The sequence below is a fragment of the Engystomops pustulosus genome, chromosome 6 (assembly GCF_040894005.1).
Source record: "Engystomops pustulosus chromosome 6, aEngPut4.maternal, whole genome shotgun sequence".
Taxonomy (NCBI): domain Eukaryota; kingdom Metazoa; phylum Chordata; class Amphibia; order Anura; family Leptodactylidae; genus Engystomops; species Engystomops pustulosus.
The window spans coordinates 82,114,882-82,137,397 of record NC_092416.1 but is presented as its reverse complement, the minus strand read 5'-3'; the positions used below and the strand labels follow the sequence as shown (position 1 = coordinate 82,137,397).

Genomic DNA, 22,516 nt, shown 5'->3' with positions numbered 1-22,516 from the left:
CTCACTGCTAAACACAGATCTGGAGATATATGCCAAATTTATAGCTTCCGTACAGCTACAATTGAGCAGCCTACCTCGGCGATATGGGCAACAGGAGGAAGCCCAGGCTCCCCGCAGTCTCCCCGGAGCGACCCGACACCGGGAAAGTACCCACACTAGTGGATTATTTCACTAGAGAGACGCGGGCCCTCTCATCCAAAATGGCGCCGCCGCGCGCCGTGGCTTCCCATCCTGAGGACTTCCCTTCCCTCCCGGCTGCAATCAGTCGAGGGCACACAGCGCACACCCCCACCACCGTATCCCCCGCGAACCTCAGATACAGGGAAACCCGCACAGGACTCGGGCTCCCCCCCAAACACAGGGGACATCAGCGCTGGCCGAGAGAGGCCATATCAGGAGGCCCTGCTACAACCTCCACCGCTGCAACCACCACACGCTGAGACACAGCGTGGGGGCACTGCACACTACAACAATATGCCCCAGGCTCAGGCGACCTCCCAGGCCGCACATGCAGGAACCCAAGAGCCATACCATCAGCTCCTCATAGATCTGGCCCTCCCTCCCGGGTCTTTGGGCCTACTACCCGACACAAATACTGGGTCCCTCTCCACCCCAGCCCCTACCACAGAGAGACTCTGCTCCGCTCGGCTGGAAACACAGGGGATTGGACCCTGATGCAGCGGAATATGCTGCCACCCCGCAAGCACTGCGGGCATCATTGCCCCACCGCTCCTGGTCCCCTGCATCGGACAGGTCATACGCCACTGAGCCCCTGTCTCAACCACCCATGGACTGGTGGACACATGTGCACCAACTGCCTACTAAGTTGGATTTTCAAGCACTGATATCTGAGGTCAAAGAAACATGTAAATCAGCGATAGCCGAGGTACGCAAAGATATACAAATGGTGGCTCAAAGGGTGGATACGTTGGAGGATGATCATGCCACGGTACGTAAAGCTATTAATGTGCTCCATAACCGTGTTGTATCCCAAGAAGAGACTATCCAAGACCTGCAATCCCATATAGAGGATTTGGATAATAGAGGGAGAAGGCATAATATACGTGTCCGGGGGGTCCCAGAAACTACGGGCCCAGAAGATGTGTTTTTGACCTTGCAGAGTAGTTTTAACTCTATTCTGGGCAAGCCTCCTGACGCCCCCCTCAGAATGGACAGGGTTCACCGGGCCTTGCGCCCTAAGTCGGCCCACAACCGCCCCAGAGATATAATTTGCTGTATCACAGATTTTCTACTCAAAGAAGCTATAATGGCAAAGGCCAGACGCATGCGGTACATCGACTACCATGGAACTCAGATTCACTTATTCCAAGACCTCTCGTGGGTCACCCTGCAACGACGCAGAGCTTTGCGTCCATTACTGGCAATTCTGCAAGAGTCTAACATTCCGTACCGTTGGGGCTTCCCTTTTAGTCTGAGCGCTCGTAAAGATGGAACCAAAGTAACCCTTCGAGGCCCCAAGGATCTGCCGGATTTCTGCAAGTCATTGGACATTCCAATCCCAGAAGCTATACAGACGGGACCTATCTTGTCACTCCCTCCTTTATCACCAACTTGGCAACGGGTGCCGCCACGTGGACGAGGACGTCGCCCCACGACACAGAAAAACCCCCCGCTTCTCATAGGACACAACCTTCTCCACGCTGAAAGAAGGAAGTCATAGTTTGCTTATGCTTGTCTTCTGTCACCTGTTCTCCTTCCCTCTCTCCCTCCCCCCTCCTGTTCACTGACTAAATGATGTGTACTTTTCTTTTTGTAGAGGTAGGCGGTAATGCTATGCATCCTTAGGGGCCACCTGGGGACTGGATGGCACTTGTACCCGTTACTCCCCGGGATGGTCATGACCCCCCAAGACAAGCGTATGGGATGCCTTGGAGACATCCTGCTTTTGCTGGATGTTTCCCATGCATCACGCTGGAGTCATGCGCGCACTTGTCAGCTGGACCCCGCAGGTGGAGCACCTCAGAATGCTTCTCCCCGAGGTCTAAGCTATAAAGATGTTTTTTTTCTTTGTATGTGCTGTTGTATTATGGTATTCTTAAGTTTTAATTGTTTAATTGTGTTTCCTAAGTTCAGTTCTTGCCTCATTGCAACGCAATTGGTGGACATCGAAGGAGCAGCTTGGCACAGCTACACAGGGGTTTTTCCGGGACGAATCCTTGTGCACAAACAGTATTAAGCGGATAAGCATTCCCTACGACAGTGGTGGCTAACCTATGGCACTGGTGCCAGAGATGGCACTCAGAGCCCTTTCTGTGGGCACTCAGGCCATCACCAGAGAAGATTCCAGGTATCTTTCTGCAGTCCCAGACAGCCCAGGACTTGCTGTGCACAGAGATATTTTAAATCGACAGTGCTACCTGGGACTACTGGAGGAGTGGGAAGGTGTGGACAGATCTGGATTATCATTGTAGCTCTTGCTCTGGCCCTGACAATTCTTCCTGTTTATGGGACCCTGGAGGGAAGCTACAATGATCATCCAAATTTCTTCTATTTTCTGCTTTATTGGTGAACTCAGGGTGCCGGTATCGATGAAAGCTGTAACAGAGAAGGGAGTATAAATCAATAATTAAATTTTTGCGTTGGCACTTTGCATCAAATAAGTGGGTCTTGGTTGTAGTTTGGGCACTCGGTCTCTAAAAGGTTCGCCATCACTGCCCTACGACAACCCTGGATATGGTGAGGTTGTTATCTTTAAATGTTAAAGGCCTTAACTCAAATGGTAAACGTCACCTACTGCTACAGGACTTGAAGAGGTTATCCCCAGACATTGCATTCCTGCAGACTCATCTCTCTAGTTCGGGCTCCTGCAGATTTGCGAGACGTCACAACCCCCAGGCATTCATGGCATGCTGCCAAACCAAAAAAGCAGGAGTCGCAATCCTAATCTCACGTACTTGCCCTCTTATAGTAACTAGCTCCTTCTCCGACCCAGAAGGGAGATACATTATTCTACAAGGGGCCTCCCCATAGTATTGTGTAATATCTATGCCCCAAATTCAGGGCAACTTATGTTTCTTTCCCAAATCCTGACACGACTGGCACAATATAGGGGAACCCCAACCCTAGTTGGTGGCGAATTTAATGCCCCTTTCTCAGGAAACAGAGACAAGCTTTCCATCTCAGGCCACCCACCACCACGACAGACCCAGCGGCTGGCCTCTGGTTTCCGGAGGCTAATCCGCCAATACGACCTACATGACTTATGGAGAGTGGACAACCCGACAGCCAGAAAGTACTCCTTCTACTCCCCCCCCCCCAACACGTACACTCGCATAGACTACTTTTTTGGTGACATTTCTATTCTTAGAACTCTGCGTGAGTTGTCCATTGAATCAATTACGTGGTCAGATCACGCCCCAGTCACACTCGATCTTAGCTTCACCTCCCCTACGCCTCATCCACTGCACTGGAGACTCAATTAAACGCTACTTACTAACCTTAAAATGTGAACAGAACTTCACCAATGCCTTATGCGATACTTTGCAGAAAATACACCCTCTGCCCCCTCCCACACCATTTTGTGGGAAGCACACAAAGCAGTCATCGGGGGCGATTGTATTTCGGTCGCCTCCAGGAAAAAAACACTTGAATCAAGCAGTTCGGACACAGTGGGGGTCATTTACTAAGGGCCCGATTCGTGTTTTCCCGATGTGTTACCCGAATATTTCCGATTTGCGCCGATTTTCCCTGTATTGCCCCGGGATTTTGGCGCACGCGATCGTATTTTGGCGCATCGGCGCTGGCATGCACGCAAATCGGGGGCGTGGCCGAACGAAAACCCGATGGATTCGGAAAAGCCTCCGCATTTAAAAAACAAAAAGTGTTGCGGAGCTTGCACTTACCTTCACCAGGAATAGGCTGGTGTACTTGAGTGCATTTCAGCGGACTTCAGCGCAGCAGCGCCACCTGGTGGAGATACTACCTTAGTGAATCCTGGCCGGACCCGAATCCGGCTGGATCGCGAATGGACTGGGTAAGTAAATCTGCCCCAGTGTGAGAAGGAGCTACGTTCCATGGAAGCCAGATTGTTGTGTAACCCATCCTTTAGACTGCTAAGAGAAGTAGTAGATGCTAGAGCTAGACTGCTTGAATATCTACTCATGTAGATACTTCTCCGCTACTCTCGTAGACGTTTCTACGAATATGGTAATAAAGCCCACACCCTTCTGGCCAGTCAACTAAGAGCCCAAAAGGGTGATAGCAATCCTTATGGTATTAAGGATTCCTCTGGGGTAACTCAATATGACCCTTCCAAGGTAGCACAAGTTTTTGAAGATTTCTACAGCAACCTATATGCTTTCCCTCCCAGGATCCCCGGAGACAACACAGTAATGACAGACCAGTTGCACAACTATCTAGCGGACTGTAACCTCCAGACCCTTCCTTCAGAGGCATTGAGCGATTTGAATCAAGAAATAACAATGGAAGAATTGGCAGAAGTGGTTAAAGCACTGCCCAATGGCAAAGCCCCTGGGCCAGATGGCTTTACCTATCTGTATTACAAAACATATGGGGAGGTTTTTCTACCTCACATGGTTCAGTTATACAATGCCTTTCTGAAAGGGACGCCCATACCTGACACGATGCTAAATTCATATATTACAGTGATCCCCAAACCAGGTAAAGATCCATTAACTTGCGCTAGCTACAGACCAATAGCCCTCCTTAATTCAGACTTAAAAATCTTTACAAAACTATTGGCAGATAGGTTAAATAACTGGCTCCCCAAACTGGTCCACAAGGACCAGGTGGGATTTGTCAGATTTCGCCAAGCAGGAGATAACACGCGAAGGGCAGCTGACCTCCTGGAAGTCATCAGACACCAGGGGGAGCAGGCGCTCTTCCTTAGTCTTGATGCTGAAAAAGCATTTGATGGCTTCGATTGGACTTTCATGTTTGCCACCCTTCAACTCTTTAGGTTTAGGGGCCCTTTTTTGCAAGCCTTACGGGCATTATACTCCACCCCGCGCGCGGTGGTGCGTTTACCACATGCTCACTCCTCCCCCTTCCCTATACGTAATGGCACGCGCCAGGGGTGTCCACTCTCCCCGCTGTTGTACGTTTTAAGCATCGAGCCTCTAACGTTAGAGCAAATCCAGATGTGTCAGAAATTACGGTTCGCAATACACAATTTAAAATTTCCCTATTTGCAGACAATGTTTTGCTTACCTTAACCAATCCGGTGGTGCGTTTACCAAACCTACACGAAACCCTAAAACTATATAGCAGCCTGTCTGGATATAAAATTAACCAAACAAAGACAGAGGCCCTGCCGATTAATATCCCCCAGGGGGAACTTGAGGCATTGCAGTCAGCATTCCCTTATTCTTGGAAAAGTTCCTCCTTAAAATACCTGGGTATTAACCTAACCCCTACCTATGGTGCGCTCTTTGGAGCCAATTTTATACCCCTGTTTCAAGATATTCAGTCCCTTTTAAACAAGTGGAAGCCATTACATACCTCGCTACTGGGACGCATTGCAGCAATAAAAATGTCAGTCCTACCTAAGCTACTCTACTTGTTTGAAACACTACCTGTCAGAGTGCCGATGTCCTAGTTGAATAGAATGCAGTCTAGATGCTTGGACTATGTCTGGAATGGGCGCAGGCATCGTATCCCCAAAACAGTCATGACAGCCGGGGTCTCCAATGGAGGTTTGGCATTTGCTGACTTGAAACTGTACTACTTTGCGACCCATCTCAGACATATAGCCTCTTGGTCAGTTTTGCCGGCATTTAACAGGTGGACCGAAATAGAAAAATTATGGCTAGCTCCTTATCATCCAGCTACTGTATGGGGCCCTGTATCTGATATGACACCTTCCTCCCTTCTTGGTCCCATACAGTTTACTCAGGACATCTGGCACAAAAGAAGGGTTCGCTTCCAATTGGCCACCTTGCGCTCACCAATGACTCCAGTACTATTTACTCCACACCTCCCTGATAGTGTGTCATCTGCAGGGTTCAGACCTTGGTCCCAGGCCCGAAAATTCCAGATAACGGACTATATAGATGCCCACACACGGCAAATCCTCCCGTTTTCTACGCTGGTGGACAGACGCCCCGAATTGGCAGGAGGGCTATTCTGCTACCAGCAGATTAAATCCTTCATAGTAGCTACCATAGGCCCAGACACAGTCCTGAGACCTACCCCCTTCAAGTGGCTTTGCGCGAGTGGCCCGTCCAATAAAGGTCTGATTTCTTCTATTTATAGCATCCTTAACTCCCCGGTGTCATCAGAATTCTTGAAGCACAAATATATAAGTGGGAAGCTTGGATAGGCACACACTTTTCAAAAGAACAGTTGCAAGTTATTTGGGCTAGAGCCAAAAAATCTTCAATTAACACTTTTTATAAGGAAAACCAAATTAAGATCCTCCTGCACTGGTATCATACCCCAGAATTACTCCACAAATTTAATCCTGACATATCTGACCTGTGCTGGCGCTGTAACGTAGCAAAGGGATCCCTAATGCACATATTTTGGGACTGCCCGCTTATACGATCCTATTGGAGCTTAGTTAAGCAACTAGTTATGGAATTGCTAGGTAGGGACATACCCTTAGACCCAGCTGTGTACCTTCTCAATCTTCTGCCTGGGAACACTGGAGGCTCAAGTGCCAAGCTGTTCCTTCATGTACTCACTGCTGCCAAATGTCTAATTTCTCTCTTCTGGAAGAAACCTTCTTCACCATCAACTATTGACTTATATGCTCGAATTAAAGATATGAGGTCAATGGAGCACTTGACTGCTCAAATAAACAATCAGATGGATAAATTCGACGCTGTATGGGCCACTTAGGTTGCCTTCGCTACAACGTATGAACCAAGATAAATGGGCCAAATGCTCACAATGTCTTCCCACCCTTCTCTTTTCACGAGATGCAAGATATGAGACGGAACTCCAGTTTTCATGTTTTAAAAATGTTTGTTTATTATTACTGCATGCTTTGCATGTCAACATTTTGTCATTGTGTTCACAGGCTTTCTTACAATGGGTGCCTCTCCTGCTGTGTCGGGAAGGTGCACCGTGAGTTTCCCCTATATTTCGCCCTTGCTAGGGCTGATGTAACTGTGACTGTTATACTTAAAATTACAAATAAAGAGTTGATACCCCCTTGTCCTGGTCTCAGGCCTAAGTATAAAAAGATCTTTGGAGAGATCCTTGTACTGCCCGTTCAGTTATTTGTACATTGTAATGAGGTCTCCCCTCAGTCGTCTTTTTTTCTTAACTGAATATTCCCAAATTTTGTAATCTGTTATTGTATTCTAGTTCTCCCATTTCCCTAATAATCTTGGTTGCTCTCCTCTGCACCCGTTCCAGTTCTACTTATCTGTCCTGTCCTTTTTATACGTACACATTATCCCATGAGTGGTCTGACAAGGGATTTATATAAGGGCAAAACTATGTCTTTATCATGAGAATCAATTTCATGATACATCCCATGATTTTATTTGCTTTAGCATCAGCTGCCTGGCTCTGGTCACTAAAATTAAGTTTACCATCCACTAATTACCCCAAGTCCTTTTCAGCTCCAGTTTTACCAAGTAATTAACTGTATAAAACATAATTATACTTTTTGTTTCCATTTATCTACATTAAACCTTATCAGCCATTTCTTTGCCCACTCCTCAAGCTTCCACAAATCCCACTGTAATGCTAAACTATCGACCTCAGTATTTATTACTTTACACAGCTTAGTATCATCTGGAAATATTGAAACTTGACTGTGTAAACCCACTACAAGGTGATTAATAAAAATATTAAAAAGAAGTGGCCCCAATACTGACCCCTGTGGCACTCCCCTGGTAATGTCAACCCAATCTGAGAATGTACCATTAATGACGACCCTCTGTTTACTATCACTAAGCCAATTACTTACCCAAATACACAGATTTTCCCCTATTCCCAGCAATCGCATTTTATGTACCAACCGTTTATAGTAGATTGGCCCTTTCCTCATCTCCTTCCACCATGACCCCATGTTATTCGTGAGAGGGCCCACACTCTGCATTTTAAGTTTCTTGTCATTTATATACTTGAAAAATAATTTGGGATTATTTTTGCTCTCCCTGGCAATATTTCTCTCCGTCTCTATTTTTGCGGCCTTTATCTGCTTTTTACAGGATTTATTTTTCTCTCTATAATCCTGTAATGCCTCACAGCTACCTTCATGTTTTAGCACCTTAAATGCCTTATCTTTCTCGCTTATTGCTTTCCCTACAAGATTTGTTAGCCACATTTTCTTTTTCTTATTCCTCTTATGCTTTTTCCCATATGGTATGTGTTTCTCACAGGACATTTTTACAATATATGAGAAAAATTGCCATTTTTGGGGGGCTTTTGTCTCTGAGAACATTGTCCCAGTTTATGCCTATAAGGTCTTCCCTTAGTTTCCCCTTCTGAAGTTTAGAATGTTGGTTACCCCTCCACTAACCCTCTTAGTAAAGCGTAATACAAAATCAATGATATTATGATCACTATTACCCAGGTTCCCCCCAACCTGTAATTTTGATACCCTATCAGGTCTGTTGGTTAGGATAAGGTCCAGCAGTGCCCCCTCTCTTGTTGGCTCCAGGACTAGTTGCGACATCTTAGCTCTGATGACCTCCATTACTTGAAATCAAAATATCCTTTTGACTGGAAAACCCAGAAAATCAGTATTTAGGAATCTCCCTTTCTATGCCATATAAGCACCATTATATCCCATTATTACCATCTTTAAAGGAAGAATTTAAGTGATTTTCCAAAGTGGAAGTCTCATGATTGGGCTGAGTAGCTGCCTTCCAGATGCTATTGCTGCCAAGACTGTTGTACCTGTTTTGCACCCTACAAATCCGAGTTCCCAAGAAATTTTTTGTCTTCATGCAAACCAACCTATCAAAGTACATATGGGCGAAAAAAACCCTTGATTAGCCAAACACATCTTATATAAACACAAACTGGCAGGGGGATCGGGACTCCTGAATGTATGTCATTATTATGTTGCAACTAACCTATCACAACTGGCTATATGGTACCAGAGTGCAGTAGAATTACCTTGGATGCAAATTGAGAGGCATCTATTTGCACCTATGTCCCTACATTCTTTCCCACAAACCCCACAACTGAATCTATATATCCCCAAAGAAGCCTCACCGTTTTCCATACTGACAGCTGAGATATGGCAGCAGATTCATAAACTCTTAGGCTCCCCACGCAACATAAACATATCAGAGTTAGACCTGGACATTGGAGCAGCAATGGTCCCCACTATTAATATTTCAAAAACTTCATGAAAAATTAATGCAAACAATAGGACAAGCTACATTAGTGTCAGAGAAGGATGCCTACACCAAAATAACCAGGATTACGGATCTTCTATTTAATTATATCTAAATAGTTTACATTTCAAAATTCCCGCCCATTCCAATAATGGGAAATTTCCCTAAAGAGGTCGATGTCAGGGTGCAGTATCAGAATGGCTGACAGCTTTCTCACTTACGCATAAGGCATTAAAATGTAGCACACACATGGAAACAGCCACTGAAACTTTTTTTGTTATGGTATAGAACACCAGAAGTCATACAAAAAGTATACCCACAGGCCTCCAAGGAGTGTTGCAAAGGTTGTGGATAGATACGTACCTTACCTCATATTTTGTGGGGATGCCCACATCTGAATAATTTATGGGACTCAGTATTTAATTTATTATTTACACTGTTCAATAAAGAGTTGAGTAACTCAATAAGTATAGCATTACTTTCACTAGACCTACAATCCTTTGAACTACAAAAAAGAATACCGGCCTGTAAAATCTTAACGATAGCCAAGTTGTTGATCACAAGAATGTGGAGGAACCCTGTCCCCCCAGCCTTTAGTGCCCTAATACAAGAAATCTAGTACAAGATGTCATGGGAGCTCCATTCCATCTCCTGGTCCTGTCCCAACTAAGTTTTCTTTTTAAGAAGGTTTGGATGGAAGGCTCCATCTTAAAGGAGGACAAATTGTAGAGGTTCTTTGGGAATACTCTTTCCAGGCTTTACTACCTCTGAAGTATCCAGTGGATAGGGACAATAGAGGAAAAGGTAACATTGACACTTCTAAATACCAACTTAAGAGCTAGGATTTTAGTTTTATAAGTAAGGTTCACTGTGCACAATTAGACATTTATTGTGTTTAACTGTTATAATAAATGTTATATTTTATTATTGAGTTGTCAGTAGTGGTTGGGACTGACCCCATTCCTTTCTTTTCCCACCACTGTTATCCCACTCCATTGCCCTTCAGTTTATCACTGCTATACCCTGTATAATTTTGCCTCCCTATGATGCACAGTAAAGATCTTGGTGTGACATGGCATCTCTGAACGATTATGATTAACTGTTACGCTGGACAACAACCCACTGAGACCTTTGTTTAGTAACTTGTGTCTAAAATATGGCACAAGAAAGAATATACAGCCACAAAGATTTGTCGAATGATACTCTCTTCTCTTCCCTGCTCCCAGCTGAGAACTTTACTTCAAGTAGCTACTGCTTGATACTGTTTTAAAGGGGAACTCTAACCAACTGTATCTCATTCGTGTGCATTAATGAGACTCATTGAGCGTTATGTGAGGTAAGCTTGTTTATTTCACTTGGTATGTACTTATATATTTTAAGAAATTTGAAAAATCTATAAATACATTAAAAAACAGCAGACAGCAGACAGAGATATACACCCTCATAGACCCCACAGTATCAATTACCTGTTAGATGCCACACTATTGCCAGAAGAGTCAGGTAAACCCCCTTGTCTTGTGAGCAAAGGAAGCATATTTAAGCAAGTCAAGGAAACCTATACAGCACTAAAAGAAGGCTCCTACACAATGCCCCAACCCCCCATTATTAATAAATTCAGAAACAGTGCACCCATAAACAGTAAATATATTGCCCACATTAAAACCAATAAATATTTATATAGTGCCCCCTTCTTCTGCAGCACTATGATGTCATGGCATGGCTTGTGTCACAGATTTGTTGTTGTTGGAGGCAGAAAACGGCCCTTATTATCATATTATCCACACTATGTGAACACCATAAAATTTCACTTCCCAATACAAGGGGGCCTTCTACAGATTTTGCACTGGAGCCCAGCTTCAACATCACTGATCAGAAGTCATTACATTGGTCTTGGAAAAGAGAAAGCAAACAAGTCCATTCAAAGAAGCTATCTCCAAATTTACTGTTCTGGACTGTCTTTGTGGCAACCGGCAATCATTTCCTATGGACCTCTGTGGGTGAGCGACGATCACCTGCTGATGTTAGACGTTCCCCGTTTGCAGGCTGCAAAATGCACACCTAAAGCTGTCACATTAGAATGGTCCAGAGGTTGCTAGGGTGAAACAAAGACACTTCCCCTCTCTCCCTTTTGTCCATCCTAACAGAGATGCAGCCTTGATCAAGTTATAACAACCAATTAACAACATTAGCTGTCATAACTTAATAGAACAAGAGCAAGAATTGGAGCTTACAATCTGTAGACCACCAAATTCTGCACTTTTCCCTATCTCTAACTGTCACCCCTGCCCTCACTCATGCGTTAGAGGAAAGGTATGACCATTAAAGGGGTATTCCATGAATCAGCATAATTCGTATACAAATGAGTCAGTAAAATATAAGCTAATGTGTAATTAGTTGTTATTTAAAATTTTGCTTCAGCAGAAAAATGCTGATGACACAGACTGTAATGAAGAATTAAAATGCTACTGGCCCTTTAATCAGTCCGTTAATTAGTCGGTTGGTTGCAGGGCTTCTGGTATGGCCAGTGTTGTGGTGATGGCAGTTACACATCATTACTATGGTAACAGAGCAAGAAAGTCTGTTAGATCATCACTGGGAGCAGAGCATAAGAGGTAGGGGGAGTTACTGAGAACTAAAGGATCATGGAACTTGTAGTTTCCAGTGGCGGCCATCTTAGTGATAACTCCACCTACTTTAGAGAGGCCATAAATTTTGTAAATCATAAAATCAAACTACTTAAGCACCGTTTTGTTACTAATGACATTGAGTATTGCTGTACTCATTTATTTATATCATCATGGGTTTTTGTGTCAGACGTTCATATTCCCGGAATACCCCTATAATGGCTTCTCCTTGGAGGTAGTAGGCATTGGAGGAGTACGAGATTAAGGTGTTGGTGCCATGCAGTAATCTTCATCTACCCTATGCTGGACACTTCATGATGGTGTGTAATCCTATTAATGAATTCAGTGCATCTCCTCTGTTTAAAACGGAAAACTATCCAAGCTGGCAATCATATGACCTGTTATTTATGCTAATTTCTGGCATAAATGATAGATATTCTGTCAGGCTGCGGGAGGTATGCCCCAGACAGACTCCAAATGAATAAAAATGACATGAGGTGTAGAGGGAAGAGTGCAAAAAGTTGCCATTTTAGTCATAAAACTAATCCTCCTGACAACTCCTTTAACAGCTAGTAAAATTACTTTGCATAGAAATACGATATTATAAGATAACATGTTTTTATTTTAATGGAATAAAAACAAGTCCAACATATATGACAATATTCGATATGAGGAATAACCTATGTCTTAAATATTATCTTGACTTCCACATAAAGTCATCTCTAGACCATCCAGTTATGGAAAGGGCTATAAGCAGCTGTGCCCCATAGTATGTTGACATGATAATCTCCCTTGACTTGGAAATAGGGAAACAAAATTTATCAATGGCCAATACACAGTCAGAAATCATAAAGAAGATGGATCCCACAGCTGCAGAGATACAAGCCCAGGAGAATTTGTGAGATGCCAAGGTGACCCTGGAAAGTGCCCTCCATGTCATTGTGCCAATCAGCATAGTGTATCCTGCTACCATAAACACAAAAGGTCCACTTAGGTATGAGAAAGTCATAGAATAAAAACCAACACCAAACAAGGCGATAACAATGAAGATGCGGAGATGCAGAGGGTGAAAGCCAAAGGCAGCTGTGTACATGATATGTGCCAATCCAAACATGACCATACCTGAAAGAGAACAAAACATGTTTTCATGTAAATAATCCTTTCAGATGCTTATTTAGGCTAAACATGGAAATGTTCAGACTGACATCATAGAACTAAAACTGTATGAAAAGTTTTGAATATTTATTGAAAATTGCCTCAATTGAACTCATACTCTCTTTTGACAGTTTTATAGCAGCTGGAAGAAGTAATATATAATAACCTTAAAGTGTGTGGCATGTTACCAGTTATCTAACCCTAGGCAGTATATAGAGTGACGGCCTCAGCAGTGCAGGCAGCAGAGCACTCAATGGAACGCTAGAGTCTATAAATTGGCATTAGGGGCCCATTCACACAATCCAGTCCTGCATGGTATACACGTGATGTTTTTCATCCGTATGTCCATACTGTATCCGTAAAATATATGGTGGATTACCTAATGGTGGCTGGTTGTCAGAATGTAACTGCCACTGGTTGTGGTCTCCCTGGATACTGCATTTATATACGGCAGCATACGGTGCACAACCATATGCAACACATATTGTAAATGTTCCCATAGACTTCTATGGGGCACACAGAACAAAAATACTGGAGAAAATAGGACATGCTCTATATTTTTTTACGTCTCGATCACGGTACGGTACGGTGCAGTGGACAATACGGCCATGTAGATGGATGGATGTATTACCTGTATAAAAACTGTATGGTACGGGTAGCATACAGCCAATTTCAAACATTTGTGTGAAAGGGGCCTAAGTTTAATCAGTCTACCTTTAATCAGTCAGCATACAGACCCAGAAAGCAATGTTTAATCTTGCTATTTCTTGCAGAGCTCTTACCTAGTTGAAAGTAGTCTGGCCAAACCAGGCTAATATCTCCAGCAGCTGAAAAGATTAATCCCAGTAAGATTTTTTTAGCATAAGGGCTAAATTTGCCCACACCGATAGAATAGACGATAACAAAAAATTCCAGGCTTGCAATAGGTAGACATTTAATGAGAGCATTGTACCAGCTTGGCTCAGAGAGTGGAATCCATAGCACAAAGTAATTGCACACAGTCATGAGGAAGGGCAGCAATTTTGGCACAGTGTTCCTTACCTAGACAGAAAACAAAGAGTTATATAATATTATCAGTAACACTTGTTTGCTCTTTCTGAATATTTTGCTGAGGACAGAAATAGTAACTTGGAGTCTCATCTTAATGGAACTAACATGGTCTGGTGCAAGGTCATGCAAAATAATGTCATGACATTATAAACACATTCATAATTTGTTGCTGAGTTATTAACATGTTGTTTTTGCGTATTAAATCTTTTGTGTCATTTTCTGTATTTTAAGACAATTTGCATGAAGGATAAATACTTTAGGTATTTTATTACAAAATCAATGAAAACTAATTTGGAAAAGAGCATTTTCCATGGCAGATACGCAGATTCTTCCGTATTTCCGCTTTTTGGAGCCTTAGAAGTGGTAAATCAGACAGATCATTGGATTGCAGATCATTGCAGGTTACAGATTAGTGATCCCCCGACAGAGTTCACCTTCTTCTTCCTAGTGTATGTAAGTGCATTGTCTTGCGACACAATTTGAATCTTAAATCCCGGGCTCAGTCCGAATCAATCGGATCATCCGACGGCCACACATGTTTTTACAATATTTCTAAGTTAATTAGTTTTAGTAATATCCGATTATAAAATTAACCTCCCAAAAAAGGGTAAAATGTCCCCAAAAGCTTATTAAGAGTAGAAACACACAAGTCCTGACCCCCAACTGCCTGGTACTTTGTCAAAATCATAGCTTTGCAGATCTTAGTCTTCTTAGGCCACTATAAATAATGAGAACATACTTGCCCAAAATAAGGACTTAAAGTGTAACTGTAAATTTTTTTCTATAGCTATAATAGCTGAAAACATTTTTCCAATATACATTCATTACCTTATGGCAGCATTCCTTTCAGCCCAGCATTCTGGCTGTTGTGATGAAACCATATAGGATGCAACAGGAGATAACAGGACGGTCTCCAGGCAGAGCAGTGGGTAAACGGGGAAGGGAGGGGAGTAGGCAACAAGGGCGTAACAACTGCAGGGTGTGTGACCTGACCGCGACCGGGCCCAGCCCAGAGTGAAGATTCGGGCACAAGAGAGGCAATAGTGAATCAATTCTATGTTTGTCATAGAGACACACATAGATTTGATTTAGAGACACAGGCTGACATGTCCTCTTCTCTGTCTGCCTTTGATCACTTTATGGTGTGGCCGTAATGACGTCATCACGTCACCACGTCACGTTTCCGCATCATACAGTGCGCTGCGACATCAGAGAGCAGGGCCATGCCTCTGCCTGCTTCACTGAAGACCAAAGAGCAGAAGACAAGTGAAGAAAGGTGAGTAATACATTTATTGTTTTTAAAAGCTCCTGGACGTTATATAATTAGAAAGGAGTGGGGAAAGGAGTGGGGAATCTCTTGGCTATTATATCATTAGAAAGGGGGAATCTACTGGCTATTATATCGTTAGAAAGGGGGGGAACCTCCTGGCTATTATATCATTAGGAAGAGGGTGGATGGGGGAGAAATCTCCTGGTTATTACATCATTAGGAAGAGGGTGTGTGGGTGATGGGGAAATCTCCTGGCTATTATATCATTAGGAAGGGGGAATCTCCTGGCTAATATATCATTAGAAAGGGGGGAATCTCCTGGCTATTATATCATTAGGAAGGGGGAATCTCCTGGCTAATATATCATTAGACAGGGGGAAATCTCCTGGCTATTATATCATTAGGAAGGGGGAATCTCCTGGCTAATATATCATTAGAAAGGGGGGAATCTCCTGGCTAATATATCATAAGAAAGGGGGAATCGCCTGGCTATTATATCATTAGAAAGGGGGGAATCTCCTGACGATTATATCATTAGGAAGACGGTGGGTGGGGGAGAAATCTCCTGGCTATTACACCATTAGGAATAGGGTATGTAGGGGATGGGGAAATCTCCGGGCTATTACATCATTAGGAAGAGGGCGTGTCGGTGATGTGGAAATCTCATGGCTATTATATCATTAGGAAGGGGGGAATCTCCTGGCTATTATATCATTAGAAAGGGGGAAATCTCCTGGCGATGATATCATTAGGAAGAGGGTGGATGGGGGAGAAATCTCCTGGCTATTACATCATTAGGAAGAGTGTGTGGGGGATGGGGAAATCTCCTGGCTATAATACCTTTAGGAAGGGGGTGGGGAATAATCTCCTGGCAATTATATCATTAGGAAGAGGGTGGATGGGGAAGAAATCTCCTGGCTTTTACATCATTAGGAAGAGGGTGGGGATGGGAAATCTCCTGGCTATTAGATCATTAGGAAGAGGGTGTGTGGGTGATGGGGAAATCTCCTGGCTATTATATCATTAGAAAGGGTGGAATCTCCTGGCTAATATATCATTAGAAAGGGGGAATCTCCTGGCTATTATATCATTAGAAAGGGGGGAATCTCCTGGCTATTATATCGTTAGAAAGGGGGGAATCTCCTGGCTATTATATCATTAGGAAGGGGGAATCTCCTGGCTAATATATCACTAGAAAGGGGGAATCTCCTGGCTATTATATCATTAGAAAGGGGGGAATCTCCTGGCTATTATATCGTTAGAAAGGGGGGAATCTCCTGGCTATTATATCATTAGGAAGGGGGAATCTCCTGGCTAATATATCATTAGAAAGGGAGGAATCTCCTGGCTATTATATCATTAGAAAGTGGGGAATCTCCTGGCGATTATATCATTAGGAAGAGGGTGGATGGGGGAGAAATCTCCTGGCTATTACACCATTAGGAAGAGGGTGTGTGGGGGATGGGGAAATCTCCTGACTATTACACCATTAGGAAGAGGGCGTGTCGGTGATGTGGAAATCTCATGGCTATTATATCATTAGAAAGGGGGGAATCTCCTGGCTATTATATCATTAGAAAGGGGGGAATCTCCTGGCTATTATATCATTAGAAAGGGGGGAATCTCCTGATTATTATATCATTAGAAAGGGGGGAATCTCCTGGTGATTATATCATTAGGAAGAGGGTGGATGGGGGAGAAATCTCCTGGCTATTACACCATTAGAAAGAGGGTGTGTGGGGGATGGGGAAATCTCCTGACTATTACACCATTAGGAAGAGGGCGTGTCGGTGATGTGGAAATCTCATGGCTATTATATTATTAGGAAGGGGGGAATCTCTTGGCTATTATATCATTAGAAAGGGGGGAATCTCCTGGCGATTATATCATTAGGAAGAGGGTGGATGGGGGAGAAATCTCCTGGCTATTACCTCATTAGGAAGAGGGTATGTAGGGGATGGGGAAATCTCCGGGCTATTACATCATTAGGAAGAGGGCGTGTCGGTGAGGTGGAAATCTCATGGCTATTATATCATTAGGAAGGGGGGAATCTCCTGGCTGTTATATCATTAGAAAGGGGGGAATCTCCTGGCGATTATATCATTAGGAAGAGGGTGGATGGGGGAGAAATCTCCTGGCTATTACATCATTAGGAAGAGTGTGTGGGGGATGGGGAAATCTCCTGGCTATAATACCTTTAGGAAGGGGGTGGGGAATAATCTCCTGGCAATTATATCATTAGGAGGAGGGTGGATGGGGGAGAAATCTCCTGGCTATTACATCATTAGGAAGAGGGTGGGGATGGGGAAATCTCCTGGCTATTAGATCATTAGGAAGAGGGTGTGTGGGTGATGGGGAAATCTCCTGGCTAATATATCATTAGAAAGGGTGGAATCTCCTGGCTAATATATCATTAGAAAGGGGGAATCTCCTGGCTATTATATCATTAGAAAGGGGGGAATCTCCTGGCTATTATATCGTTAGAAAGGGGGGAATCTCCTGGCTATTATATCATTAGGAAGGGGGAATCTCCTGGCTAATATATCATTAGAAAGGGGGAATCTCATGGCTATTATATCATTAGAAAGGGGGGAATCTCCTGGCTATTATATCGTTAGAAAGGGGGGAATCTCCTGGCTATTATATCATTAGGAAGGGGGAATCTCCTGGCTAATATATCATTAGAAAGGGAGGAATCTCCTGGCTATTATATTATTAGAAAGGGGGGAATCTCCTGGCGATTATATCATTAGGAAGAGGGTGGATGGGGGAGAAATCTCCTGGCTATTACACCATTAGGAAGAGGGTGTGTGGGGGATGGGGAAATCTCCTGACTATTACACCATTAGGAAGAGGGCGTGTCGGTGATGTGGAAATCTCATGGCTATTATATCATTAGAAAGGGGGGAATCTCCTGGCTATTATATCATTAGAAAGGGGGGAATCTCCTGGCGATTATATCATTAGGAAGAGGGTGGATGGGGGAGAAATCTCCTGGCTATTACACCATTAGAAAGAGGGTGTGTGGGGGATGGGGAAATCTCCTGACCATTACACCATTAGGAAGAGGGCGTGTCGGTGATGTGGAAATCTCATGGCTATTATATTATTAGGAAGGGGGGGAATCTCTTGGCTATTATATCATTAGAAAGGGGGGAATCTCCTGGCGATTATATCATTAGGAAGAGGGTGGATGGGGGAGAAATCTCCTGGCTATTACCTCATTAGGAAGAGGGGATGTGGGGGTTGAGGAAATCTCCTGGCTATTATACCTTTAGGAAGGGGGTGGGGAATAATTTCCTGGACAGTATATCATTAGGAAGAAGGGCGGAAAATCTGCTGGACAGTATATCATTAGGAAGGGGGGGGCATCCTGGACTGTTAACATATACATTGATGAGGGTACTGCTTTGCTAAATATTAATGAATGAGAACAAACATAAATTAATAAGAGGATGTCACAGCAGTATATAAATTATGAGATAGATTTTATCTATGTGACATTATACTGTAAGTGACTGAGGTTCTTTTAGGTGCTCAGTTCTGCGATGTGTTGTCTGGAGCTGAAGACATCTTGTGGAGAATTCTGTAGCAATAAGTCACAGACGGAGAAGTTATCTAAGTTCTGTAACTGATGGACAAGAATTGTCATCTGCGAGGAGCAACCAAAATAAAAACCAAGATGAAGACATTGGAGCTGATATGGAGTAATATGCAGTATATTCCAGGCTGGTTTATAATTATGTATGTGGTGTATTCATTACTGCAATATTATTAGTATTGTTATGTGGATGTTGGTGTTGGCATATATATTTATATGCACATATACTTGAGTGTTTCTTAGATATGGTGTTTGTATATTTCTATGTGTAGCATATATATGGTGCAGTGTTTATATGTGTGTTATGCATATGTAGTGTATGTGAACTTATGTCTGTGGAGTGTATGTATGATATATCTGTATTTTGAAGTATTAAGTGTGGGATGGAGCCGGCAGGCAGTGAGGCTTTAGGTATATAGGGGGCACAGATATTAAGTTTGCACCAGGGCCCACTTGGGTCTTGTTACGCCACTGGTCTGCAATGTGCTCACTCCCTAGCCTCTACCCTGTAGTAACAGGCAATCAGAAGTTTAGGTGCATGTCAGCTCACTCCTGTTTACAATTTCCCCCCTTGTGTTCACACACAATCCACCTCCTCCCGCTGCAGATGCTCAATTTAATAAAGAAGTATCTTGTATGCTCGGAATATCCACCAACCTGCTATACACACCACCCCCTACTCTCTTGGCTTTGACAAGGCTACAGTCAGGTCAATGAGGAGAAGGGGGTTAGCACTATATTACTTTATTGTTTTTACTGTGTAGGTTTCAAAAAGTTATACAAAATGTTTAATATGCTCTTTATTTTGCTGTTAGCTCTATTTCTTTCCTTTGATTTGTGCTGCACAAGATTTCTGTATGGCAGCAAATCTGAGAAGAGGCTACAACCTAAAATTCTGTGTCTTTATTGGCTGGAATGCTGGTGCATGTGAAAAGGGATCAGCATTACGGGAAGTGAGGGAAGCCGCTCTGGCCACAGTTCTGGAGAAGCTAGAGGGGATTTGAAAAGTAGGGCTAATAGATACTGTATATCAGGCTAAATTTCAGGATAACAAGAAGCCAGAAGCCTGATACATATATCATTGGAATTGCAGTCAAAGGCTGTGCTAAAACTATTTTTAGCTAGGTAACTTCAGAGTTATTGATACACAGGCAAAAGGATCAGTTTCACTCTACATCAGGTGCACAATCCAAGAGAGGGTCCTGGCTCCCACAAACATGAAAAGAAGGAAGATCATAGTTCTATAACTAAGGACCGGATGGTCTGAAACGCGTCAGATGTAGATGTGAATTGCATCCTTTCTTTGCATCTGCGCATTGCCTGTACTGTGTCTATCTTTGGATGAATAAAGCTGCACAATGATTTTAACGGATTTTGTGAGTGCCGACCAACTTCAGAGTTATGTTTTAAAAGGGAAGTAATACTATCACATGTGAAAATGTGTAAATTGTGATTAATCCTGCGGCTACTCCACCTCCACACCATGTGGGCCTGGAGGGGGTACAGCTGCTGGTGGTGGGCTGGTGCGTGCGTTCCTGCCCCACATCTGCACACTTTAAATAGCCTGCAAACATTCAGGCATCTTGTTCATTCAGGCCTGAATATTTTATGTTTTTTAAGCAAAACTACACCTGGTCAGGTCTGGCATAGTTTTTACCGCCAACACAGCACAGCCAGCAGATACATCAAAAGATGTAAGCCTTCTTATGTATCCGCCATTGCAGCAGGGGGGAGGGGGTTCATCATAGGCCCTCGAAAGGAGCCCTGCCATATGATACATCTTACACTATAAGCCTAAATGAAGCATGCATAACAGAAGACGTTAAGTATAATACCAATGCAATAGATAGCAGCAGTGTAACAATGTTAGGTAAGAAATCAGATGCAAATTATAGTCTGGATACACCAAGCATAGAAAAGAAAGTCATAGTATAAGGAAGACAATACAGGATGAAATAACCAGAGAGCATACAATTACCTGAAAACTTGGGCCTAAGTGGATTAAAGATTTATAAATTTGAGCAAAGTTTGCCATTTTTTCTCTACTTGTTAAAGGAAAGAAGTGCAATCACAGTAATGCTATCTCACTCCCTTACCTGATGCTCAACATCTCTGACAAGCATAGATGACACAGAAACCTAAGGGGCCATTGGCTCAGTACTTTTCAAACTGTATAATACACAGGAGGAAGTAAGTAGTATGTGTCACTTTACCTCATGTTTTTTGCAAAAAGTCACCAACCAACAAACCTGGAAACCCCTTTAATATTTCAGTATATTTGCTAAGATGACCTGATGCCGCCTTTCAGGTCTCAGCTGTCAGCATTAGTAAACTTACAGTAGTCTGGGACTTCCTCCTATATCTCGAATCTGTCTCTAGAATATCCATCGTCTCGAAAGAAAGATTGAGAGATGCTGTCCCTTCTATGGAAGTGGAGAATGAATTAAATTGATCTGCAAAGTGAGTATGTTACACTTTAACCTGTGGTCTGGACTTAGACACAATGTTACTGATAACGGGGTGTCCGTGTTCAATGCATCATCATCCGAGCAAAGAGCAACAGTCAGACATGATATATTCCTAGTTGCATGTCTGACATTTATTTAGTAGTAGCTATAGATCCCAGCATTGTCCAAGATGGTAAATAACATCTCTTAACTATAACCAAATAGTTAGTAAATACATATATTATATATATCTGTCTGTCACTCACTTTCCCTGCCTGTCTCTCACTCATTCACTCTCCTTGGCTGTCTCTCTGTCACTGCCTCAATCTCTCTGCCTGTCTCTTTGTCACTCACTCTCCCTGTTTGTCTCTCTAGAAGAAATGAGGGATAGAAAAGACAGAGGGGCGCTCCTGTGGTGTATTACCTTTGTGATAAATGGTCAAAATTTGTTACTTCAGGCTACTAACCTTGTGGGGTTGTGCATCCAGGGCACAACTCCCAAATGATGCTTCCTTAGATGGACCTTTATCTCCGCTGCCGCGTTCATGGTCCTCCCCCTTGACGTGGATAGGCAGTTTCTTTTTCTCCAAGATTGGAGTGGCTTTTTATCTTGAACGCTGAAAGAATGCCGCTGGCTGATCCCGTAAAAATGATTTATTTAATTGAACGTAAAATAAAGTAAAATAATTAAAATAGAACAACGCGTTTCGCGCTTGGGCTAAGCGTTTTCTCTGGTTCATAAACAGACCTCCGCAGAACCGCCAACCCCCCCCCCCGCCCGAAGAAGCAGCCGTCCTCCACTTCCCCCAAGCCTCTGCCCCCCCAGCCGTGCGAAGAGGCAGCCGTCCTCCGCTCCCCCTCTCGCCCGAACAAGCAGCTCTCCCCCGCTATGGGACTGCATATCTGGTAGGGGTGAAGGTATATATAAAGCTGTGTTACTGCGGGCAAGGCGGCTGTATGTAGCTGTGTTACTGGGGGTGAGGCGGCTGTATGTAGCTGTGTTACTGGGGGTGAGGCGGCTGTATGTAGCTATTAGATAGTATTTATGAATAGACTGACGTAGGAATGCATTTATATGCTAATCT

At 43.5% G+C, this 22,516-nt stretch overlaps 1 protein-coding gene across 1 annotated transcript; it reads right to left on the bottom strand.

Moving 5' to 3' along the window:
• Positions 1 to 10,548: 10,548 nt before the first annotated feature.
• Positions 10,549 to 21,537, bottom strand: TMEM86B (transmembrane protein 86B). The gene is made up of 3 exons (XM_072156778.1): positions 21,322 to 21,537; positions 13,846 to 14,104; positions 10,549 to 13,030 (listed from the first exon to the last, which is right to left on the bottom strand). The coding sequence occupies exons 1-3, from the start codon at positions 21,370 to 21,372 to the stop codon at positions 12,603 to 12,605; spliced, it is 738 nt and encodes a 245-aa protein (XP_072012879.1). The 5' UTR covers positions 21,373 to 21,537; the 3' UTR covers positions 10,549 to 12,602.
• Between the last annotated feature and the right edge of the window lie 979 nt (positions 21,538 to 22,516).

What these genes read in the sequence shown, in the direction of transcription:
- TMEM86B (XM_072156778.1), bottom strand. Translation starts at nt 21,372, where the DNA reads ATGGATATTCTAGAGACAGATTCGAGATATAGGAGGAAGTCCCAGACT. An exon ending in GGAGGAAGTCCCAGACTACT is followed by an intron (nt 14,105 to 21,321) that starts GTAAGTTTACTA and finishes TTTTCTGTCTAG; the next exon opens with GTAAGGAACACTGTGCCAAA. An exon ending in GCCAGACTACTTTCAACTAG is followed by an intron (nt 13,031 to 13,845) that starts GTAAGAGCTCTG and finishes GTTCTCTTTCAG; the next exon opens with GTATGGTCATGTTTGGATTG.